General features: G+C 38.9%; 1 protein-coding gene across 1 annotated transcript in view; it reads left to right on the top strand.

Annotated features, from left to right (window-relative positions):
- The window catches only part of ANK3 (ankyrin 3), a 197366-nt gene that overhangs the window by 52728 nt on the left and 125015 nt on the right, over positions 1–19623 (top strand). The window contains exons 2-7 of the mRNA XM_085229413.1: positions 2204–2305; positions 2784–2882; positions 3227–3325; positions 7964–8062; positions 11384–11569; positions 13352–13450. Of these exons, the coding sequence (XP_085085539.1) occupies positions 2204–2305; positions 2784–2882; positions 3227–3325; positions 7964–8062; positions 11384–11569; positions 13352–13450 (684 nt within the window). The remainder of the gene's footprint in view (positions 1–2203; positions 2306–2783; positions 2883–3226; positions 3326–7963; positions 8063–11383; positions 11570–13351; positions 13451–19623) is intronic.

Below are 19623 nucleotides of genomic sequence, written 5' to 3'. Positions count from 1 at the left end.
CTAGCTTATTTGAAACATTTTTATGTGCCTACACTGGGAGTATAACCTGACTCCTCTTCTTACCATTAGAAGTCCTTAAAAGACACAGGCATTGCTGTCCTGCGCAATGCAACAGCCATTTGTTGTTAACATGTATATTAGCTATTTATCATTCCTTCTTTCTGCTTTCTCTCCCCCTCCCTGCGTTTTGTTGAGCAGATAGAAAGGTTCGGATGTGTCTGAGCATTAGCAGTGTTTCTTGTCTCATGTGAATTGGTGTGACTGGCTGGAATTGATTTTCCAAAGCAAGACTCTCTGATGTGTCCTTCCCCACCCAGAAGCAGCTGTAAACAGCTGATGTTAATTATCGTCCACCTGCTGACTATGCCAAACAGACATGCCATTACGCTGTGACAAAAAAGGCTCCCAGTCTATTAAGCCCTCCCTCATACCTTTGGTAATGCTGATAAAATGCTGACCTGGTTTTTACCCCAGTGGCTGCTGTTGCTAAGCACTGAGAAAATGACCTGTCTCCTGTAATAATCTGCATTGCACTGTTCAGATGATCTTCCCAGTGAGATAGTTTTCCTGCCCCTCTCCAGGCAGCTGTTTTTCCCCATAGTCTTTACAGTTCTGACTGTGGCTTGTAGCAGCATCCTGCTTTTCGTAGAGCCTAATTAAACATTGGTGTTGGAGGGCTGTTTTGTTGAAAGCACATCACAGAAATTGATGTGTAGTGATCAGCATGTCGTACTTGGGAAATAATGATTTTGAGCAGAGAAGGTTGTAAACCAGTAACTTACCATCGGAAGTGTAATGCTATGTGCACAAAACACAGAAGAAAATAAGTGCTTAAGTAATAGTTCTCTCTGAGAGAGCGAGCACGCTTGTGCTGAAAGCGTTAGTGAAATAGGCTTGTAGCTTGTATTACTATAAAGAGGAAAGCAATCTTCATATAGCTTGCTATTTTGCTGTCATTATGCCCAAGATTGCTTCATCTTATACAAAAAGAAGTAACTTCAAATGGACTTGGAGGTAGTGCTTGAACAGAACATCCAGTTTGCAGCAGCTGAATTGACAGAAGTCTATAGCTAATCTAGAAAATGGAGGATGAAAACAATGAGTTTAGGCTGGATGGGGCCACAGTGTATTATATTTATCTCAACCATTACTGCTTTCATTTTTTTCCTATGAAGGTAATTACTGCACTTTTAGAACCTTAGAGGACCTTAATACACTTAAAGCTGTAGTGATGTAAGCCTGCCATGAAATGATACTGAGCAAAAACTGTGACAGTTCCTGGAGGAGAGGACACAAAAACATGTGTTGACTTCCCAGAATGGCAGGGGAAGCTGTGGTACAGATAAAATCAAAGATTTGTCCCTCTTGAAAGCTAACCCAGTTCATTCCACTTGCTCCAAGGCAGGATCAGCATTATCATCCTTTGTGGATATTTGCATAACTTGTTAAAACCCTCTGGGGAGTGGGAATTGCTTTCAGAGATCTCTTTCGTGACTTAACCATCCTTTCTGTCATCCTGATATTCAAGCTGAAGTCATAATAAAGAAAATTTGAAAGACAATCTTTAAAGGAAGATCTGAAAAATAATTAAAATTCTGTGAAGAAATAATGGTGCTGTGCCTAGGGATTTCTGATCACTGAAATGTGGACAAATGCTGTAAATAAAATGTGCCATAATGTGAGGGAGAATGGGGAAAACAAAACAATCACTGTAAAGTGCCTTCACTTGTAGAATTTAGTTGTTCATTCAAGTAGTCCAGTCCTTCAACACAGAGTATTTTGCTTTTTAGTCTGTTATGTGAGATCTTACAGTAGCAGTCCAGTCTGTTTATTTTGACATTGAATATGATATGGTTCTCTTAGAAAGAGTGGGATGGTTTCCTTGGAGTCCTGTGCTGTGTCTCACCATGACTGGGTAACAAATGTGTTCTTGGCTACTAGCATTGCATGTTGGTCACTGCTGCATAATTGACATGTATTTGCGAAGTCCAAGTTGTGCTGCCTTGTCAAGCATACTTACACCGGAGAGAGTTAAGCAAGGAGGGCAGGGTTTGACCCGTATTTGATAAGGCATTTTGAGATCTGTTCTCATCTAGTTAAATGTATGCATAATACATTGTATTATTAGTAACTTCTTTTTCAAGAGAATATAACTTTATATAGTGCTGTAATTCCTAACAGAATTTTTTCTTCTTTCTTCTAGTCTGACACAAATGCAAGTTACTTGAGAGCTGCTCGAGCTGGCAACTTGGAAAAGGCTCTTGACTACTTAAAAAGTGGAGTGGACATCAACATTTCTAATCAGGTTGGAAAATATTCTGATCAAATTTTCTAGATAAATACTTCTCTCCTTCTTTCTTAAATTTGTCTATGTATTTGTACTTTGTGTCAGTAATAATGTATTTGGTTTCAGATGAGTCGTGTTTGAATATCGTACCCAGTTAAAACTTTACCCCTTACCAAGACATCATTTGAATTCCACTTGGAGAACTTTATGCTATTTAATATTATCTTTCATTCCATTTGTGTTACATCATGTCTTGGGCAGCACATAGAACTTGAGACTCCATAGCTAGTATATCATAACTCAGTTCATACTCTTTTCCTGCAATTTATTTGTCATAAGGTTCACATGAGAATAATTTTTGGAAGCAGTCCTCTCACTGGGCTGTAATTTTTCAGCTCCTGATGTGTTATTTACTACAGAGGAAAAGCTATGCCAATATTTTAAGTTGCATTTCTTTCTTGTTTTTTTTTTTTTGTTTGTTTGTTTTTTAAATCAGAATGGGTTGAATGCACTCCATCTCGCTTCCAAAGAAGGGCACGTAGAAGTTGTCTCTGAACTGATACAGCGAGGTGCCAGTGTGGACGCAGCGACAAAGGTCAGTCAGGCCCATCTGATTGTTCTCTTGGCTACACTGATGCCATGGATGTAAGGCGTCAGCCAACTGATTGCAGACATTACTGCAGTAATAATTAATTATTTTCCACTGGTTAAGTTAATAGGAACCTGCTGGGTTGTAGTAAATGCCAGAGATTACTAGGGGTGTGATTTACTCAACGAATTGTGGATTTCTGACTAGGTTTCTTTCTGTGTTTTCTAGTAATCACTAAGAATATTTCATCTCAGGAAATACTGTAAAGTGGACTGCGTTCTTGATAATTTTGTTGTGTATTCAAGGTCAGATTTTGTACTCTTTTTAAATATTGCTGTTTCTCATTTCAGAAAGGAAACACAGCATTGCACATAGCATCCCTGGCTGGGCAAGCGGAAGTTGTCAAAGTGCTGGTTACAAATCGAGCCAATGTCAATGCACAGTCTCAGGTAAAGTAGTATTAGTTTCTCGTTTGGGACTTTGAAGAAGATTGCTGATGATACAATCTTTCTCCCTTTCTGATGTTAGTAAGTGTGTTTGGTAGATACATACTATTAATGCTGGCCCTTGAAAATCAGGTTTGATAAAGTCAGTATTAGCTCTGAATTGCCCACCTCATTGACCAGCAGAAAAAGCTTAGAAATAACATCTCTATTTTAAGCTGTTCAGGAGCCACACAGGCACACACCCCTGGAGTTTAAGAAAGCAGAGCCACATCCAGGGGTGTTCGGAATATACTTGTATGGTTTTTTAATGTGCAGCACAGCAAAGCATTTACCCTTCAGCTTTAGATCTGCCCTCCAGTGTGTCCTATGAACTGCTAATTGTTACAGAGACAGAAGAGATACTGATAAAACCAGAGAGTGGGAGAGAACTTTTTCAAATGACAGAGATCTTGTTTCACATGATTTAGTGTCTGAGGCTTAATTGAGACCTTCCCCTTCCCTTATATGAGTAGATACCACAAGCATACGCAGAGGTTTTAAGTTTGGTGAAGTCCTTTGAAGGAACATTTAGATCAATTATAGGAAATTTGAAATAAGGAAAAACAGTGTTGGTGTTAAAAGAAAAGAAAAACACTCTGGCTTTAAAAATGTGTGAACCATTGAGTGCTGGAAACGAGAAGTGGCTATGTCACAGGTGTGACTCTGGAATCCTCTCCTGTTCATGTTCTCTCTGTTTGTGGATGAGTGTCAGAGAACGAAGATCAGATTAGGAGCTGATACTGTCATCTGGCCCAGCACTGCTATTCTTCCATGACAATTTGGACATGATAGACGATGTTTGGGAAGAAAAGGAAACCTAAGAAGCCACGTTAAAATATTTTATAAGGATATACATTTTAAATAAACATTTTAAAATGGTCGATCAATATGAACAAAATATTTAAGAGGATCCCTTTCAAGAATATTAGGTACTTGTGAACTAAATTTCATGTTTTTTTGCTTGGACAAATGAGCTACTTGTTTCACTTTCTCACTCTTTTATACTAGCTAGGTATGCTAATATTTAGTTCTAGGCACAACAGAATTTGAATGTAAAGAGAAAAATAGCAATAATAGTTCCAATTAAAATTTTCTAAGTGTATTCGGATATAAAACAAAGCAGAAACATTTCCATTGGTTTTCCTGCTGTAGAAACAAATCTTTTCTGATTGTGATTTAGAACTTGTGTATTCATCCCTGAAACTAAAAACAATCTGGGATTGTAAACACCTTATATAACTGCGTTGTCTGCGTACCCTAAGGTTTTGCCACGTTACTTTAATTTTGCTAACATGTGAGAATAATAGATTTTCTTTGCCATTTGTATATTGTCCATTCTACACCAATACCTGCGAGTGTGACATTCCACCTGGGATCAGTCTTCCTGAGGAGCCCCTTGCGGTCGCTGGAGCTCCCTGTTAACTGCTCCTGGACCAGCTCTATTTCTCTCTGAGCATATGCTCTGAGCATAACTCAAACTGTTCTAGAGCTTGTCATAACATTCTGCTCATTTTTATGTACCAACAGAGAGAGACCCCCAAAGAAGTTTCGTTGTTGTGGTTGTTTCTTTGTTTTTTCAATACTGACCCTGTTTTATGTGAATTTGGCTTTATTTCCTCTTCACCTGAAGTTAGCAGCTCAACTCTGCTCAAAGCACTAGCATTAGGAAGGTTAAGTCTTTAATCAAATCTTAATGTCCTTCAAAACGGGGAAAAAAAAAAATTCTGAGTCTGAATTTAGCTTTCTTGTCAATTTCTATTTCTTATTTTGAGGGAAATGAAAAAGCAGAGTGTGAGGGAAAAGATTATGAACACCCTACAATAACTTTGACTTAAGAAAAAGGATTCTGCTCTGCCTCCAGTTGCTAATTATACTTGGTTCTGAGAAATGTCACCTATTAATTATTTCCTGAAACTCATAATCAGGAGTATTGAAGTATTTCCTGCTTGTTTTCTAAATACAAATGTTTAAAACTTAAGAAAATTAATCTTAATTTCCAGCTGAGTTACTAAATAGGCATTGAGTGTGTCATGAAATTATAGGGAAAAATCCCAGACTCTGCTATTCACTATAAAAAATAATCTGTAGCGTGACAGGTAACTCAGTGAGCACTTTATGGTGTGTGTTTGTTTGTTTGTTTTCTTTTACCAGTAAGCCAGATTTTAACTGTGCAGTAGCGAAACTGTTAGGTCTCATTTCTGGTGAGAGCACTGACATATTGCTTCGCCTCTGGTAGAACTTCAGCATTACACTTCACGCTTGTAGCGTGCTTTACTGAATTGAGACCAAATTATCCAAATACCAGAACAGCAACAGACCCTGCAGCCTGTGTGATTCTTGTAAACATGTGGCTTCCCAGCTGCTCAGGGTCTTCCTGATTGTGAAGTTCCTCTTGGATCAAGCATCCACATGCCATTTCCTCTCCAACTGTCATTTTTTCTGCACTCCTGTTTGCCTCTGCTGCCATGCTTGGCCCTGGGTCACCTGCACTCTCTTGTGCATCCTGGTTGGATGTGTGCCATACAACACTGCCCTGTTGCTGTAACAATCAAATGTCTTTCAGCTGTTTTCACCATAGCTAGTATAACTTAGCCATCATTCACTGCTGCAAGTCTTAGATTATAATTTCCCTTCATCCCTCCAGCATGCAGAACGTTAATGTCTTGATGCTAATGATGCAGCTATATGGCCAGAGTTGTCTCAGCCCACCTCTGGTTTTCTCCGTTGGTTTCCTGCAGCTAGGTCAGTGTCCTCTGCAGCTGCACTGCCGAGTTACTCTCCTGTTCCTCCTGCTCTCCTGAAATGTCTGCTCTAACTATGTTGCAGCCCTGAGGGTGCTGACACGGTCTCAGCAAAACCCAGTCATATGCACGCACTTCCTGACCTCCTCATTACTGAAGCCTGATAAAATACGTCTTCTGCTATACCTGTTATTTTTAACTAGCCCTTACCTCCTGTTCTATTCTGTTTGCTTCATTGACTCTCACACTTAGAATGGGATGAAGTGTTTATGAAATGAAGCGCACCAGAATTGGTTCTGTTTTTTGCCATTGGAATTGCTCCATTGACATAAAAGTGTAGCAAGCCCAAAAGCTGTCTGGTTGTTTTTCATGTTCAGGATAACACTGAACTTCTGTCTTGTTTTTGCAATAGGACTACTTGATTTGTTTAAGATTTTAAAATTCTTCTCCCCATTCTCAAAAGGGCCTAGATACAACAAAATGTGATCTCTAGAAATGTTAAAATGCACTCTTCGGTTTTTGTTGGCTGTTATTCATGCCACTCAAGCTCAGCCTTTTCCTGAGTTAGCTGTATGTCAGCACATTTCCAGGGTTTGAGCAAGAAACACCAAGTTTTGGTGTGAGCGCTGTGCTGAACTTCATTTTCTTCAGTGTGAGTGCTGTGTAGCCAGGCAAGAGCTCTGAGGGGTCTTAGGGGAGGGAGCAGTTGAAGAGAAGAGCTGCTTGGCACCATTGCAACTGACAAAAAGAGTCATGCTGGAGCACGAAGAGTAAACAAAATATATCATAAATCACAGGAGAAAAGAATTGGTTGTTTTTATTGCTGGTGCTACTTTGGTTGTTTCTCCTCTACCAAACTGTTTAGTCAATACTATGCGGATGGTGCAAGTTGTTACTGTAAAGTGAATTTATCCACTGGTTCCTGACTGTTGCACTGAGGAACATGCAGTGCTATATGAAAACCAAGCAATTGCAGGTGCAAAGCAGCAACTTTATGAATTCCTTTTGAAGTACCTTGAAACAAGTATTATGATTTCATTTTGCTGTTTTGGCTTTGTGAGTTATGTCAAAGCTCTGAATTTCAGAAATGTGTAGGACTGTAGAGAAAAATTAAACCGTGGAAATCCAATTCCTGAAAGGCTGTGGCCTGTGTACAGTTAAGGCAAAGATAAAAGCATTGACTGTAAGTGGAAAGCACTTGCCAGAGAATGAGTTAAGCCTTTCAGCCTCTAATACTAGTTTTGCATTGATTGAAATCACTCACTTGAGCATAATTTGAGAAATGCTCTAATGTGGTCAGAAACACTGATAAACCTTTGTCTCAAACTGCTGAGAACCAGTCATCCTGAGATCTCCTGATGCCTGAAATATGAAGTAGCTCAGTGACCACAAGCAGGCTGTGTTCTACAGGCAGCTCTTTGAGAGATACAAGCCATAAATAGGAGGCGCAAGTGAATGAGAAATGAAAGGTAATGGAGAGAAGAGAAAAAATTATTCTTAAGTCATTGCCCTTGCTGTCTCTATAGATGTGCATTGTATTTGCCTGTCCCATTTTGTATTCTGAGCTGCAGTTGCATTTATCGTGAATCAGAGCTTTTCTCTACCAAATGGTTTCTTCAAACTGCTTTTAGTTTGACTTCAGTAGATATAAAAGGAACTATTCTTGCTTACCTGTAGTAACCTTCTGATCAACTGAAAGTGTCTTTTAAAGTAATAACTACACTTTTCCTATCTTCAGTTAAATCAAGGGTGATCATGTCACTAACTACTATGTGAGCATGCCGTTTGTTTTTCTGCTAATCTACCTTTGCTGTGTATAAAATGTTTGTGAAATATTTACACTCCTGTTTTCCTGTTTCAGAATGGTTTCACTCCTCTGTATATGGCAGCCCAAGAAAACCACCTGGAGGTTGTTAAGTTTCTTCTCGATAATGGTGCCAGTCAGAGCCTTGCCACAGAGGTAAAAGTTTGAGTTTTTCAGTTCACGAAGAAAATACAATGCACTCCAGTAGTAACTGTTGCCAGCTTACACCAAGCTTGTCTTTTAAGTACGAAATTAAAGAGCAGAAAAAATTCTCTGTGAAATATGCTAATGCATATTGATTTATTGACTTTTCAACAATTTAAACCTCTTGCCATTTCTAAAATTAAAAAAAAAAAAGACTTTAACTAGAAACAGTTCTAAAAATAGATATGTCCTTAGTCATTACTGGTAATCTTACAGGTTAAGTGCTCAGAGAAGCTGTGTGCATGATGTAGAAGTTCTCTATACCTTCATTAAAAGAACTGACTAATATAGAGGGCAACCATAAAGCAAGAACTGTTTATGCTGCGGAGCCAGCTCTGTGATATCGGGGAAAACCCAGGGTTACTAAGTGCTTGGAGCTGCATTTATTGCCAAGTTATACCCTCTCTGCAGCATGCAATTATTCTGTCTGGTTTTGCAGTGATAATTGCAAGCTGACAGAATGATGGAAGATCCATCCTTAAAAGTGTTCTGTGATCTTTCTCGAACAACAGTTTTTTATTTCTAGTTTTAAAGAGTAATTTTAACTCAGTGAGGGAACTTGGAAAAAAATATTCAAAGTGATTATAAGAATAGCAGGCATGTTAATAGTCCTAAAAATAGTCTTAAATAGCACTTCAATAGGACTGCATTCCATCTGTTTAAAAAAAAAAAAAGAATTTTCTCTCTAAAACTTTTTAGGAAATTAACTGCTCCATGTGAACTGATTTCACAAAACCAATAATGCTTGAGAAAGTTGCGTTTTTTGCGAAATATGAGATGAAAAATTACTTCATTGCTTCACTGTATGTTGTAACATCACTGCTTACTGATGTATGTAGGGAATCTTCTCTTTTGATGACAGTATTGTAAAAATAATTCATGGATGAAAAGTTTTCAGAATCGCTTATAATCTGTGCCAAACTGATTTTCTGAAAATAGAATTAAGTAGAATTGTGCACAAGTACTTGGTTCTGATTCTTCTACACTTTTTCTCTTGAGCTTCTTATGTCAGTTTAGGCTGAGCTGTTGTCCAACTCAGCCTGATACTCATGCTGTAATTATTTTAAAGATTTGGACTACAAAACAATGTTGCCTTTATTGCCTTACTTCTTTGTGATAGTTGCTTAGGGGTGCTTTTTCATTTTCTCTGGGTTAAAGTTTTTATATGAAAATTTAATTTCAAAGCCTTTGTTATTAGACAGTTACTTCTTAACTAGTTATTCTAGTTAATTCAGCAAAGGTGTTTTAATATGAATTAAAAAAAGTAGAGCCACACGCTGTCTTTAAATCATGCTTAGCTATTTGTGTGGGTTTTTTTTTTTTTTTTCCCTAGAGCGGACTTTGCTTTATGTTTTAAAGTGTAGTTAATAATTATACTACTGACACTGAGATACTTGCAATTGCTATTTGGGGTCGGTAATTTCAGATAGCATGTGGTGGAAATGCATTCTTGTCATAGCTAATGTTCTTGGTCTCGGTTTCTTGGCCATGGTACAGTGATCTCTGTACAAACTGGATCTGTGGGCGGTCCTCATCAGTGTTAGGAAACCGGAGTATAGGATATAGCAGCTATTTTGGTGTTGAAATGAAGTGCTCCCATTTGTCCACTCACTTTTCCCTAAGGAAAGGGGAAAATGTATTCGTAGATTTTTTTTTTCCTCGTTGCTAACAGCATTTTTACCAGAAGAGGAAGTCCGTTGAGAAAAGATGTTGGTGATAGTTAAGGCACTTGTCTCTGAGAAGCAGCTGACCGTGCCACTGCTGTTGGTTGTGTAGAGAGAGAAGCAAACATCTCCAGGTCAGCATGTATGTGCTGTCTCTCTCAAGGTTCTTCCAGGCCTCCATTTCTGCAGGTACAGTGTAGCTATATTGTCAGAGCCCTCTGGTGGGGATATTTTGGCCTTCAAAGCTGCACAGTGTTTTTCATACCATGTCCCTGCCTGCTGGAACATCCCTGGGACCAGAGCCCAGCCCCACCTCTACAGGACGGTGAGCATCATGCCAACGAGAAGGCTGGGTTCCATGACTTAAAAATAAATAAATAAATATATATATATATATATATATATATATCATTCAACAACAAGGGAAAAATTAACTGAAAAACCAGCAGCTCCTTAAATAAACAACTTGTTAGGAACCAAGGAATTTCAGTGAGTTTTCTTCTACCTTTTCCTCAATTTTTTGTGAAAATACTGTCTCTCTGTCTTTCTTTTCTTCCCTTTCTTCTCTTAAGAATAGGTTCTTTTTGTTTTGGGAGGCAGAGAAGAAATTCCTTATTGAAAACATTATTTCTACCTCCAAAAGCTAATGTTGGAACTCTGCACTTCTGGCATTGTAGGGATTGGCATACTTCTGTGATATTGCTGTCCTGCTGTTTCACCCTTATGCAAACATACAGTTTGATCATGACAGAAATAATAAAGAAATGATAGAATGTGTTTTCTGCCTACCACCCTGTAATGAGGTTTACTGATAAAAACTCTGAACATACAGATCAAGTGTTAGAAGTAATAACCAAATAAATACCTTAAGTAGTATAATTTCCATTATGATTTCTGAGTGATTTGTGGGTATTATACTTGATAAAAGTGATTCTAAATAATAACTGATTCTTCAGTCTTCTAAAAATCCATTAAAATACAATTATAAAAACATCTCAGGCTGTACTTTTCCTGTGTTTGAGGGATCCACTCTGAAACCTGTTAAGTAAGTCTTCTATTTTTCAGGTCTTCTTCCACATTTAGTTTACCATTTGCTAGTCTGAAAAGAAATCATTTCTGTTCATAAGAGGATTATATATGACTTGTATGCTTTGAAGTTGTAGTAAAGCAATTGGTATATTGGGAGAATGTGCATTGTTTTTCAAATATTGCTGAAATGTATTATTGATACTTATTGTTGAAATATATACAGATATTATTCAAAATCCATATTTAAATATATCAGAGTTAAGATGAAATTTAATAATAAAATGGAAATATATGTTATTGGTAGCTTTGGGGAGGAAGGATGATAATTTGCTATGGAGACATCATTACCACTTGCAACTTTTAAGTAATACCAGCTTTTTGTATTTCTATATACTAACACACACATTTATGCATACAGTGAAGTGTGTGAAGTGAATAGTTTAATGTTTTTCTCCAAGTCAGCTTTGTTTGCATATATCTTATAATTTTACTGTCACCTGCGATGAGATCTCTTCACTTCCATTTTTTGTCTCCTGGAAATTTTGGAATGTGTTTTGAGCAGCCTTGTTGTATGTTGCAGGATGGTTTCACACCTTTGGCAGTAGCTTTACAGCAAGGTCATGACCAGGTGGTTTCACTGTTGCTTGAAAATGATACAAAAGGAAAAGTCCGTCTTCCCGCTCTACACATCGCTGCTCGGAAGGATGATACGAAGGCAGCAGCTCTGCTCCTGCAGAATGACCACAATGCTGATGTGGAGTCAAAGGTCAGTTGTAAGGATATAAGGTTTGATGCTGTTAAGTGCTGAGCACGTCTTGTGTCCAGTGAAGATCTCCCTTTATTAAAGTGTTTGGCTTATGAGTTGCACGTAACTTTCTCCTATAGCTTGTGACTAAAAACAGTGTTTCATTAGCTTCCCTTGCCTCTTTTTTTCTCACTCCCTTTTTGTTTGAATCAGGGCTAACACCTCTTTTAGAAACTTTGCAAATGGAAAATAAAAGCAAAATATTACAATCATTCTCTTGAAAATGGAAGCCACTGTTGAGGTGGTCTGCTAGAGAGACCATACAATTAAGTCATTTGATTAGTTGTTTGTGAAATTGCCACTTTAAGAACTCTAATAAACATGTAACAATTAACATTCAAAATACTCAATCATTCAGCTTCCATTCAGTCAAGCTTTCTTTGTGCCAATTGTGCTGTCGTCTGAGCTGCCATGCCACGTAGCAATCATGAAGCTTTTTGCATCCATATCACCAGTGGTGAACTAACCGTTCATTTTTTCCCCCTCTTTGCTTCCAAATGTGTTAACCTAGATGATGGTGAATAGAACAACAGAGGTATATATAAATATATATATGCATCATCACTCCTCCATGACTTAGTGCTGCTGCATCATATCTTCCTCCTCCTTTTTGCATCGCCTTCTATAGGATAGATACCTGCTTTAGATAAAATGAAGTAGCATGTGCTAGAGAACACTGTAGTTTAGATACCAGGGCTTTCTGCAGCTGAAACTAGGGTTTAAAAATGAGAGCAAGTGTTCTTGGGTGCTGATTGCCATCATAAAAAAGCGATATTATGTAAGATGGAGTTTTCAGGGATTCTCATGGAGTAGACATTTACCAGATGTGTCAAGAGCTGCAGACAACCCTGTTGTGTTGTGCATCCAAGACTGATTTCAGGCTTCTGCATGACACTTACCTTGATGGTGTCAGCAAATAGAGTGATCTGTGATTTTAAATCTGCAAAACTCCTGAAGCAAGGCAGTGGCAGCTAGCATGGCTTGCTAACAATTTAGAAATGCATCTAGTTCCCATAAGGTTTCATACTTTGCAGGACTGATGGAATTGCTGCATGTTTTAGCATTATTTTAAAAAGAAGTAAAACTACTTAAATATGAAAATAACTTGCTGAAGTGATGTTATCAGTAAGGAATCTTCTAATTAGGTTGACAACTTGTGGTGTCTGAACATAACCCAGTGTGATTGCCCTCACTGGGAGACTGATCTTTATGGTACTAACCCTTGGAAAAAAAATCCATATTAATCATTTAAAATGGTCTTTGATGTTGTTTTCATTTGCATCTACTTTGAATTTATAAAAACAGTTAGCAAGTATCATCAAATGACTTGTATCTGAACTTCTCCTAAGAATCTCTAAGAAATTTGGCTTGCAAGTCTGATATAATGCCAATAACAAGTAGACATTAGAAGTTAATGTATTATAAAAGACAGATCAATGCTTTAACAGTCACATGTTTTGCTGCTGTTTTTCCTGAAATATCTAAAAGTTTTATCTTAGTTCTGATCTTCTAGAATAATTATGCTAATTTAATTTATTTTCCCTCCTGCACAGCAGTATGATTTTATTTAGACTTTCTGAGAGTGAATAAATAATTGTCAGTGAGTGAAAACTAGTACAGATTTGGAATGGTGACTTGCAGCACACTCCTATTGTTAGCTTTAGTCAACAATGTGCTACAAATTTTGGAGTACTGAACAGATATTTATATAATATATATTTGTTTGTTTGTTTGTTTTTCCAGAGCGGGTTCACACCCCTTCACATAGCTGCTCACTATGGAAATATCAATGTAGCTACATTGCTGTTAAATCGAGGAGCTGCTGTGGACTTCACTGCAAGGGTAAGAATGGAATCATAGTCATTCTAGTTTACTTAATCAACACTTTGAAGCTTTTTTCCACAAGATGTGAAAAAGTGCATTGTGCGTGCTAGTGGAAAGGCCTGGCCTGACAGCTTGTTTTGTTACCGTAAAGTGTAGGGGGAGGATGTCCATGCTGCTGAACGTGAACTTTAGTGCTCGTTCTTGAAAACCTCTGTTTTAATTAAAAAAAACAAACAAAACAAAAAACAAAACAAAACAAAAAAACCCTACTATTTTCATAGTGTTGTGAAAGGCAGGCTCTTTGGTGAGGAGACTCCTTCCACCAGTACCTTTAACATATGCTAGGAATGTTGTCCCTGTTGAATTGTCCTCAATATGCAGTTGTTTCCAGTGAACAGGAAGGGAAAGTGTTGCTGGTGGATAAAACATCTGTGCCTTCATTGCATATGCGAGTGTCAGATGATGCATTAAGAAGATCTGAGAAAAAAGACAGGTAGAAGATGACATGAGGTATAGAAATGGAAGGGAGTTAAGATTTGAGCCTTATAGTAGAAGCCATGCTAAAGTGGGCAAAATAACCCTCCTGATCCCATAAGCTCTGATCCAAAGTTAAAGGAGAGTAGCAGGATTGTTCCTCAGATAAATGGAAAAGGAGAAAAAGCCAGGATGAATGTGGTTTGGGTTTCTGAAACATCCCCCATGTCTGCTGCTGAACAGCCTTTCAATTAAAGTGGGGGTGAAAAAAACCAACAATATTGAAGATGATATATATGAGGGAAGCTATTTGGCATGGTATCTATGATTAGACAGGACTGAACTGTAATATTCAACAGTTTCTTTGCAAAGGTTTTGAGTATGTGTTGTGCATATTTTTTTTGCAATGCAAAAAGTGTGATTCTACTGTTAGAAGTATTTTGTCACATAGCAAAAGCAAAATGTAGTTTTTTGTTTTTGTTTTTACTTTAGATATATCACAGAATCATAGAATGGTTTGGGTTGGAAGGGACCTTTAAGATCATGTAGTTCCATCCCCCATACTATCAGCAGAGACTCCTCCCTGTAGACTAGATTGCTCACAGCCCAATCCAGCCTGGCCTTGAACACTTCGAGGGAGAGAGCATCCACAACCTAGCTGGGCAGTCTGTTCTGGTGTCTCACCACCCTCATAGTAAAGAATTTCTTCTGAATATCTAGTCTAAATCTGCCTTCCTTCAGTTTAAAACCATTTCCCTTTGTCCTGTCACTGTCTTCCCTCAAAAAAATCCCTTCCCAGCTTTCCTGTAGGCCCCACTCAGGCACTGGAAAGCTGCTATAATGTCTCCTCAGAGCTCTTCTCTAGGCTGAAGAGCCCCAGCTCTCTCAGCCTGTCCTCATAGAGGAGGTGCTCCAGCCCTCTGATTATCTTCGTGGCCCTTCTCTGGACTTTGCTCCAGGAGTTCTATATCCATCTTGTGTTGAGAGCTCCAGAAATGGACACAGTACTCTAGGTGTGGTCTCACGAGAGCAGAGCAGAAGGGCAGAATCACCTCCCTCGACCTGCTGGTCGCTCTTCTCTTGATGAAATCCAGGGTACGGTTGGTTTTCTGGGCTACAAGTGCACATAGCTGGCTCATTTTGAATCTTTCATCAACTGACACTCCCAAATCCTTCTCCTCAGGGGTGCTCTCAAGCTATTCTCTGCCTCACCTGTATCTATGCTTAGGATGTATCTGTATATGTAATATCTATACATAAAAGCTCCCAGCCTTTGGCAGATCACCAGGGCTTGCAACCAGATATTTTCTCAGTGCTAAGCAGCTTTTTTTGCTCAGAGCAGCTGGGTGAAGGCATCTGCAAAGCACATCTCTACTACATGATGATTGCAAATCTATATGAGATAGCTCTGACAGAAAGAACTGCATAAGTAACAGTAATAGGAAGTTGAATTTAGTTCTATCAGAAGGCTGGACATGGAGGCGCTTAATAGAAATATGAATTAGATAAGCAGTGAATTTGTAGGCAAATGCAGACAAACGTGAGTTGAGGATAAAGTATCAATATTAGCATCAAGTAACAGAGTCCTTGCTTGATCCTTGATTACTCAGACAACAAAACAGGCAGAGGCACTAGAGCAGGTGCTGAAAGTGACCCACAGGTACTGCCTGCCTGCTGCCACCTCATTGTTTTTTGGTTTGTTTAATTTCTATAAACAATCTTCACAATGAGCTGTGTGCCTTGCCTTGGGGAAGGATCTTTATTTGAGTTGTTGAGAATCTGGGAAGACAAGCAACAGAGTAAAGGTGGAGAAGGGATATAACCCAAATAAAATCATACTGTGTGAATGCACTGTAGCTTTCAGAAGTAGGAAGACCAAACTGTAGGATGGTGATGTCAAAAGTGCTTTTGACAACCAATACTTTTTCCTTTGTCTTGGCTGAATAAATATGAATTGACAATTCTCTGTCTCTCAATTTATGTTAAAATATTTAGAACCATCAGTTCTGGGGGAGAATTAAACTAGAACAGAGGATTATGGTAACAGGTTGTTTGTATGGAATGAAGCAACCCAAAGACAAATGAATGAGGGCAGGATAAATATCCAGCTCCCGCTGAATGTGAGGATAGGTGGAGGTAGAGTGGAGGAACAAGCAGGATGAAGGCAGAGCTCTGAGTTTTGAGGGCAATGATGAGTCTGGTGAAAAGAGGAGCTGGTGAAATGATACAAGAAACAGGAAGGCAGACTGTGGAGACAAAGCTGCAGTGAATTTCTGAGGGATTCAAGGGAAAACCAAATTAAAAAAAAAAAAAAAGTTACAGCAGTGAAGGCAGAGGAAGATGTAAGTTTGATAATGGCTCCTGGTGTGTGGACAGGATGTGAGCAGTAGTGCTGTACTGTAAATAAATGATGTCCCCAGTGATATGCAGTAGCAGCTGCTCTCCTCACCCCTGCCAGTGTACACCTGCCTGCCTCTCGGCTGTCATACGCTCATTCCATTGTTCCCTTCTTTCATTGCTCCTAAGAAAAATAGGCATAGGTCCAGGAGCTCTTACAGGTGTTACTGTGCCTGCTGGCCGGTGTACCTGCAGAGCATAAAAGCTGGGAGCTTTTAAGGAAGGGTGCCTCCTCTTGATTTGCACTCTCCCAACACAGCAAGAGATTTAGTGACTTCTCTTCCACTGAAATCTATTTGCTTTTCTGAAACTATATGTTCTCTGGCCTTGCTACAACACTGCATAGGGAAGGAACATGCAGGCAGTGTGGCACAACATGGGAAGATTCCTGCAGGATGGATGAAAATGACTTCAGTAAATCACCTTTGTGATGCCCCTGATTCCTGCCTATTTCTAGGGAAGGCAGCTCCCTTAGCCTCATAACCTCAGTCCAAGACATTTCACTCATTTTGTGTTGGTCTTTGCCATTTTGTAATGAAGGAAAAATATTCTTTCTAAATCACTTGACTTCTTGGGATTGAATTAATCTGTAAAGATGTTACAGTTTCTGGTCTCTATAAGAATCTTCCATGTGTATGGCTGTGCTTCTCTTCATCATATCAATATGTTTCCCTCTTGCTAAGCTGTGAAATAATCACATACAGGCTAAAGAAGTGGAGGAAGAGAAGAAAGGGTTAACCAAGGATGTAGTCAGTTTCCTTGGCAAGGTTAATGTTTCAGTACAGCCATTAGCTGGGCTGTAATCCTTCAGGTTACAAAAATGCCTAACACCATTCTCTAATGAGCAAATATTGTTCATCAGCCTCTTCTAACTTTGAATAAAACTGTAGCCAGTGTTACCCTGTGTTCTTGATAGTTTTAGTATCTACTTTCCATGTTCTGGAACTACTAATCTAATGATTAATATGGAGTGCCAAATACTCTCCTGTTCCAGGCTTTCCTTCTGGAAGCCTGTTGTTGTGGTGTACAGTGAGCAAATACATGAGGAAAACTGCTGTGTTCCCATCTCAGCTGCTGCTTCTGGTGCTGAATGCTGTTGCAGGTGCTTCTTCACTCTTACTTACCAGGAATCAAATCACCTTCAGCCTGAGGGCAGGTGAGGTGCTGGAGATAAAGGACTGGTCACAGTGGGTTTCCATTCTCTACTGCCCCCTTCAAATTTGTTGTAGAGTGCTTTGCTCTTTGGTATCTAGGACTTGGAAAGGTGCATGCAGATACATGCTAAATGCTAGTTACAGCCACTGAATGGAATGAGAAACCATTTTTGTTAGCAACTCTGGTTAAACATACATTATCCTGTGCAAAAAAAGCTCTTTTGCTATAAATCACATCTCTACAGAGTGTCTGCTCTTTCCCATTCAGGCTTTGGGCTGCCTCAAGGGCAGCACGCAGGGACGGCTGGCAATGGAGCTGTGTAGCCAGGTTGCCTTATGCTTAGTCAGCACAAGTTGGTGTTTCTCCATGTCTGCATGTGCAGATTAGGGAGGTGGGAAAGGTGCTTTGAATAAACAGCTTTTTTTTTTTTTTTTTTAATAAAAATTAGGAAAAAGCATATTTGAGGGTTTCACAGTGTCTTTAGATATCATTCTTTTGACTCGGGTCATCTTCCAGTGGAAATACCTATCTAGCCCAGGTAAGGAAATGCTTCTGAAGTTCTTAACTGTCTCTGAGGGAGCACAATGGTTAGAAAAGAAAAAAAAATCATTCTCTACAGCTTTTCAGACTGAAAGAAACTTTTGTGATTCTCACATCTATTCCATATTTGAGCAAGCTAGAAGATTCAGGTAACAAGGGAATTCTCTATATGAAGGTGACCTCTGCCCAAATCTTTTTTTACCATAGCAAACGAGAGGTGGTCATTGTGCCATACAACTGCATCCAGCCTTACAAAACAGCCTTCCACATTCAGGACACTCCTTTTCTAGAGCAGATCTCAGTTCCACTGGCAGTGGACTTTGCCTGCAGAAAGTTTGCTTACTGGAAGGTTGAGAAAGGATTTGGTAATCTTGAGAGGGTGGTGTGAGGCCAGCATGCATTAATGATGACCCTGAGGCTGAGGGGCAGCACACCATTAGTCCATCAAAAAAAGCAGGCAGTATGTAAGTGACAGTAACATAAGAGAAGAACATTTTTTTTAGTTCTCTAGTGGTAGCTTGCCATAATGGTTCCTTGCTATATTCTTCCTTCTTTTCTTTCAGGATTCATTTAAAGCATCTCAAGCCTGGAGAAAAAATAAATATATGAATATACAATAATTAATTTAGCATCATCTAAGATTTACTAAACAATAAACAGAGGAGGAAAAAAAAGCTAATTCTTTACATTGTCATAAGTTTTTCTGTAAAGATTGTATGTTTGCACCTGTAATATCTTTTATTTCTGAAAGTCTCATGTGAGCTTCAGTGATCCCAGTAACAGCTGCTAAACTAGAAAACTTTTATCTGCAGGACTTATACGCAGTTATAGCTCCAGTTTTGAATTGCAGAAAATGATAGGAGAAAATACTGTCTGTTCTCATATAAAACACGTTGTAGCTGCACGGTTGCCAGTAACAGTCAGCACAATCCTACATTTTCTCCATGAACTGGTAATATGGATAATATTCATGCGGTTATTGATCACAATTCTAGTACATGACAACTAATGTCATGCTTTTTTCTTAAGGGAACCCCTAAGGATGGAGAGATTTTTTAGACTTTACCACTGAGCAGTCTGTCTGCTTTCAGCCTGTTTCACTCATTCTTGGTCAATTCTGAGTCAGCTCTCAGTGGGAACAGAGAAGGGCAATTTTATTAAATTCCAGATTCGTCTGAACTTTTTGGTAAGAAACTGTGTTTTAAAAAATAATTGAAGAAATGTTGTGGTCTGCCCCTGACAATAGCTGCAGCGTGGGAATACAGCTTGTCCTTCAGCTAAGCAACCAACCTGCTGCTTGGATTGTCATCCCTTGCAGGATTGCAGAGGACCAGTCCCCAATTCTGTCTTTGCTGGAGGTGCACAAGACATCGCTTGTTTGTATTGCTGGTAATAGCATCAGTTCACCAGAGGGATTTATTTCTACTTCTGCAGTGTACCCATGTTACTTAGCTCATAGCCCACTCAGTCTGCATTTTAAACAATGTAGGACATGAATAGGAAACACTTAAGTTTTGCTTGTTTGCTTTTGAAGATACTCTTCAAAGCCTAATATGGTACTACAAATGCAAATATTTACTTTTCTTGTTTATTATTAGTATCCTTATGCTTGTAAACTCAGGCTG

This window comes from Meleagris gallopavo, chromosome 8 (assembly GCF_905368555.1).
Source record: "Meleagris gallopavo chromosome 8, MGAL_WU_HG_1.1, whole genome shotgun sequence".
Classification (NCBI taxonomy): domain Eukaryota; kingdom Metazoa; phylum Chordata; class Aves; order Galliformes; family Phasianidae; genus Meleagris; species Meleagris gallopavo.
This window is presented reverse-complemented; position numbering and strand designations above follow the sequence as displayed.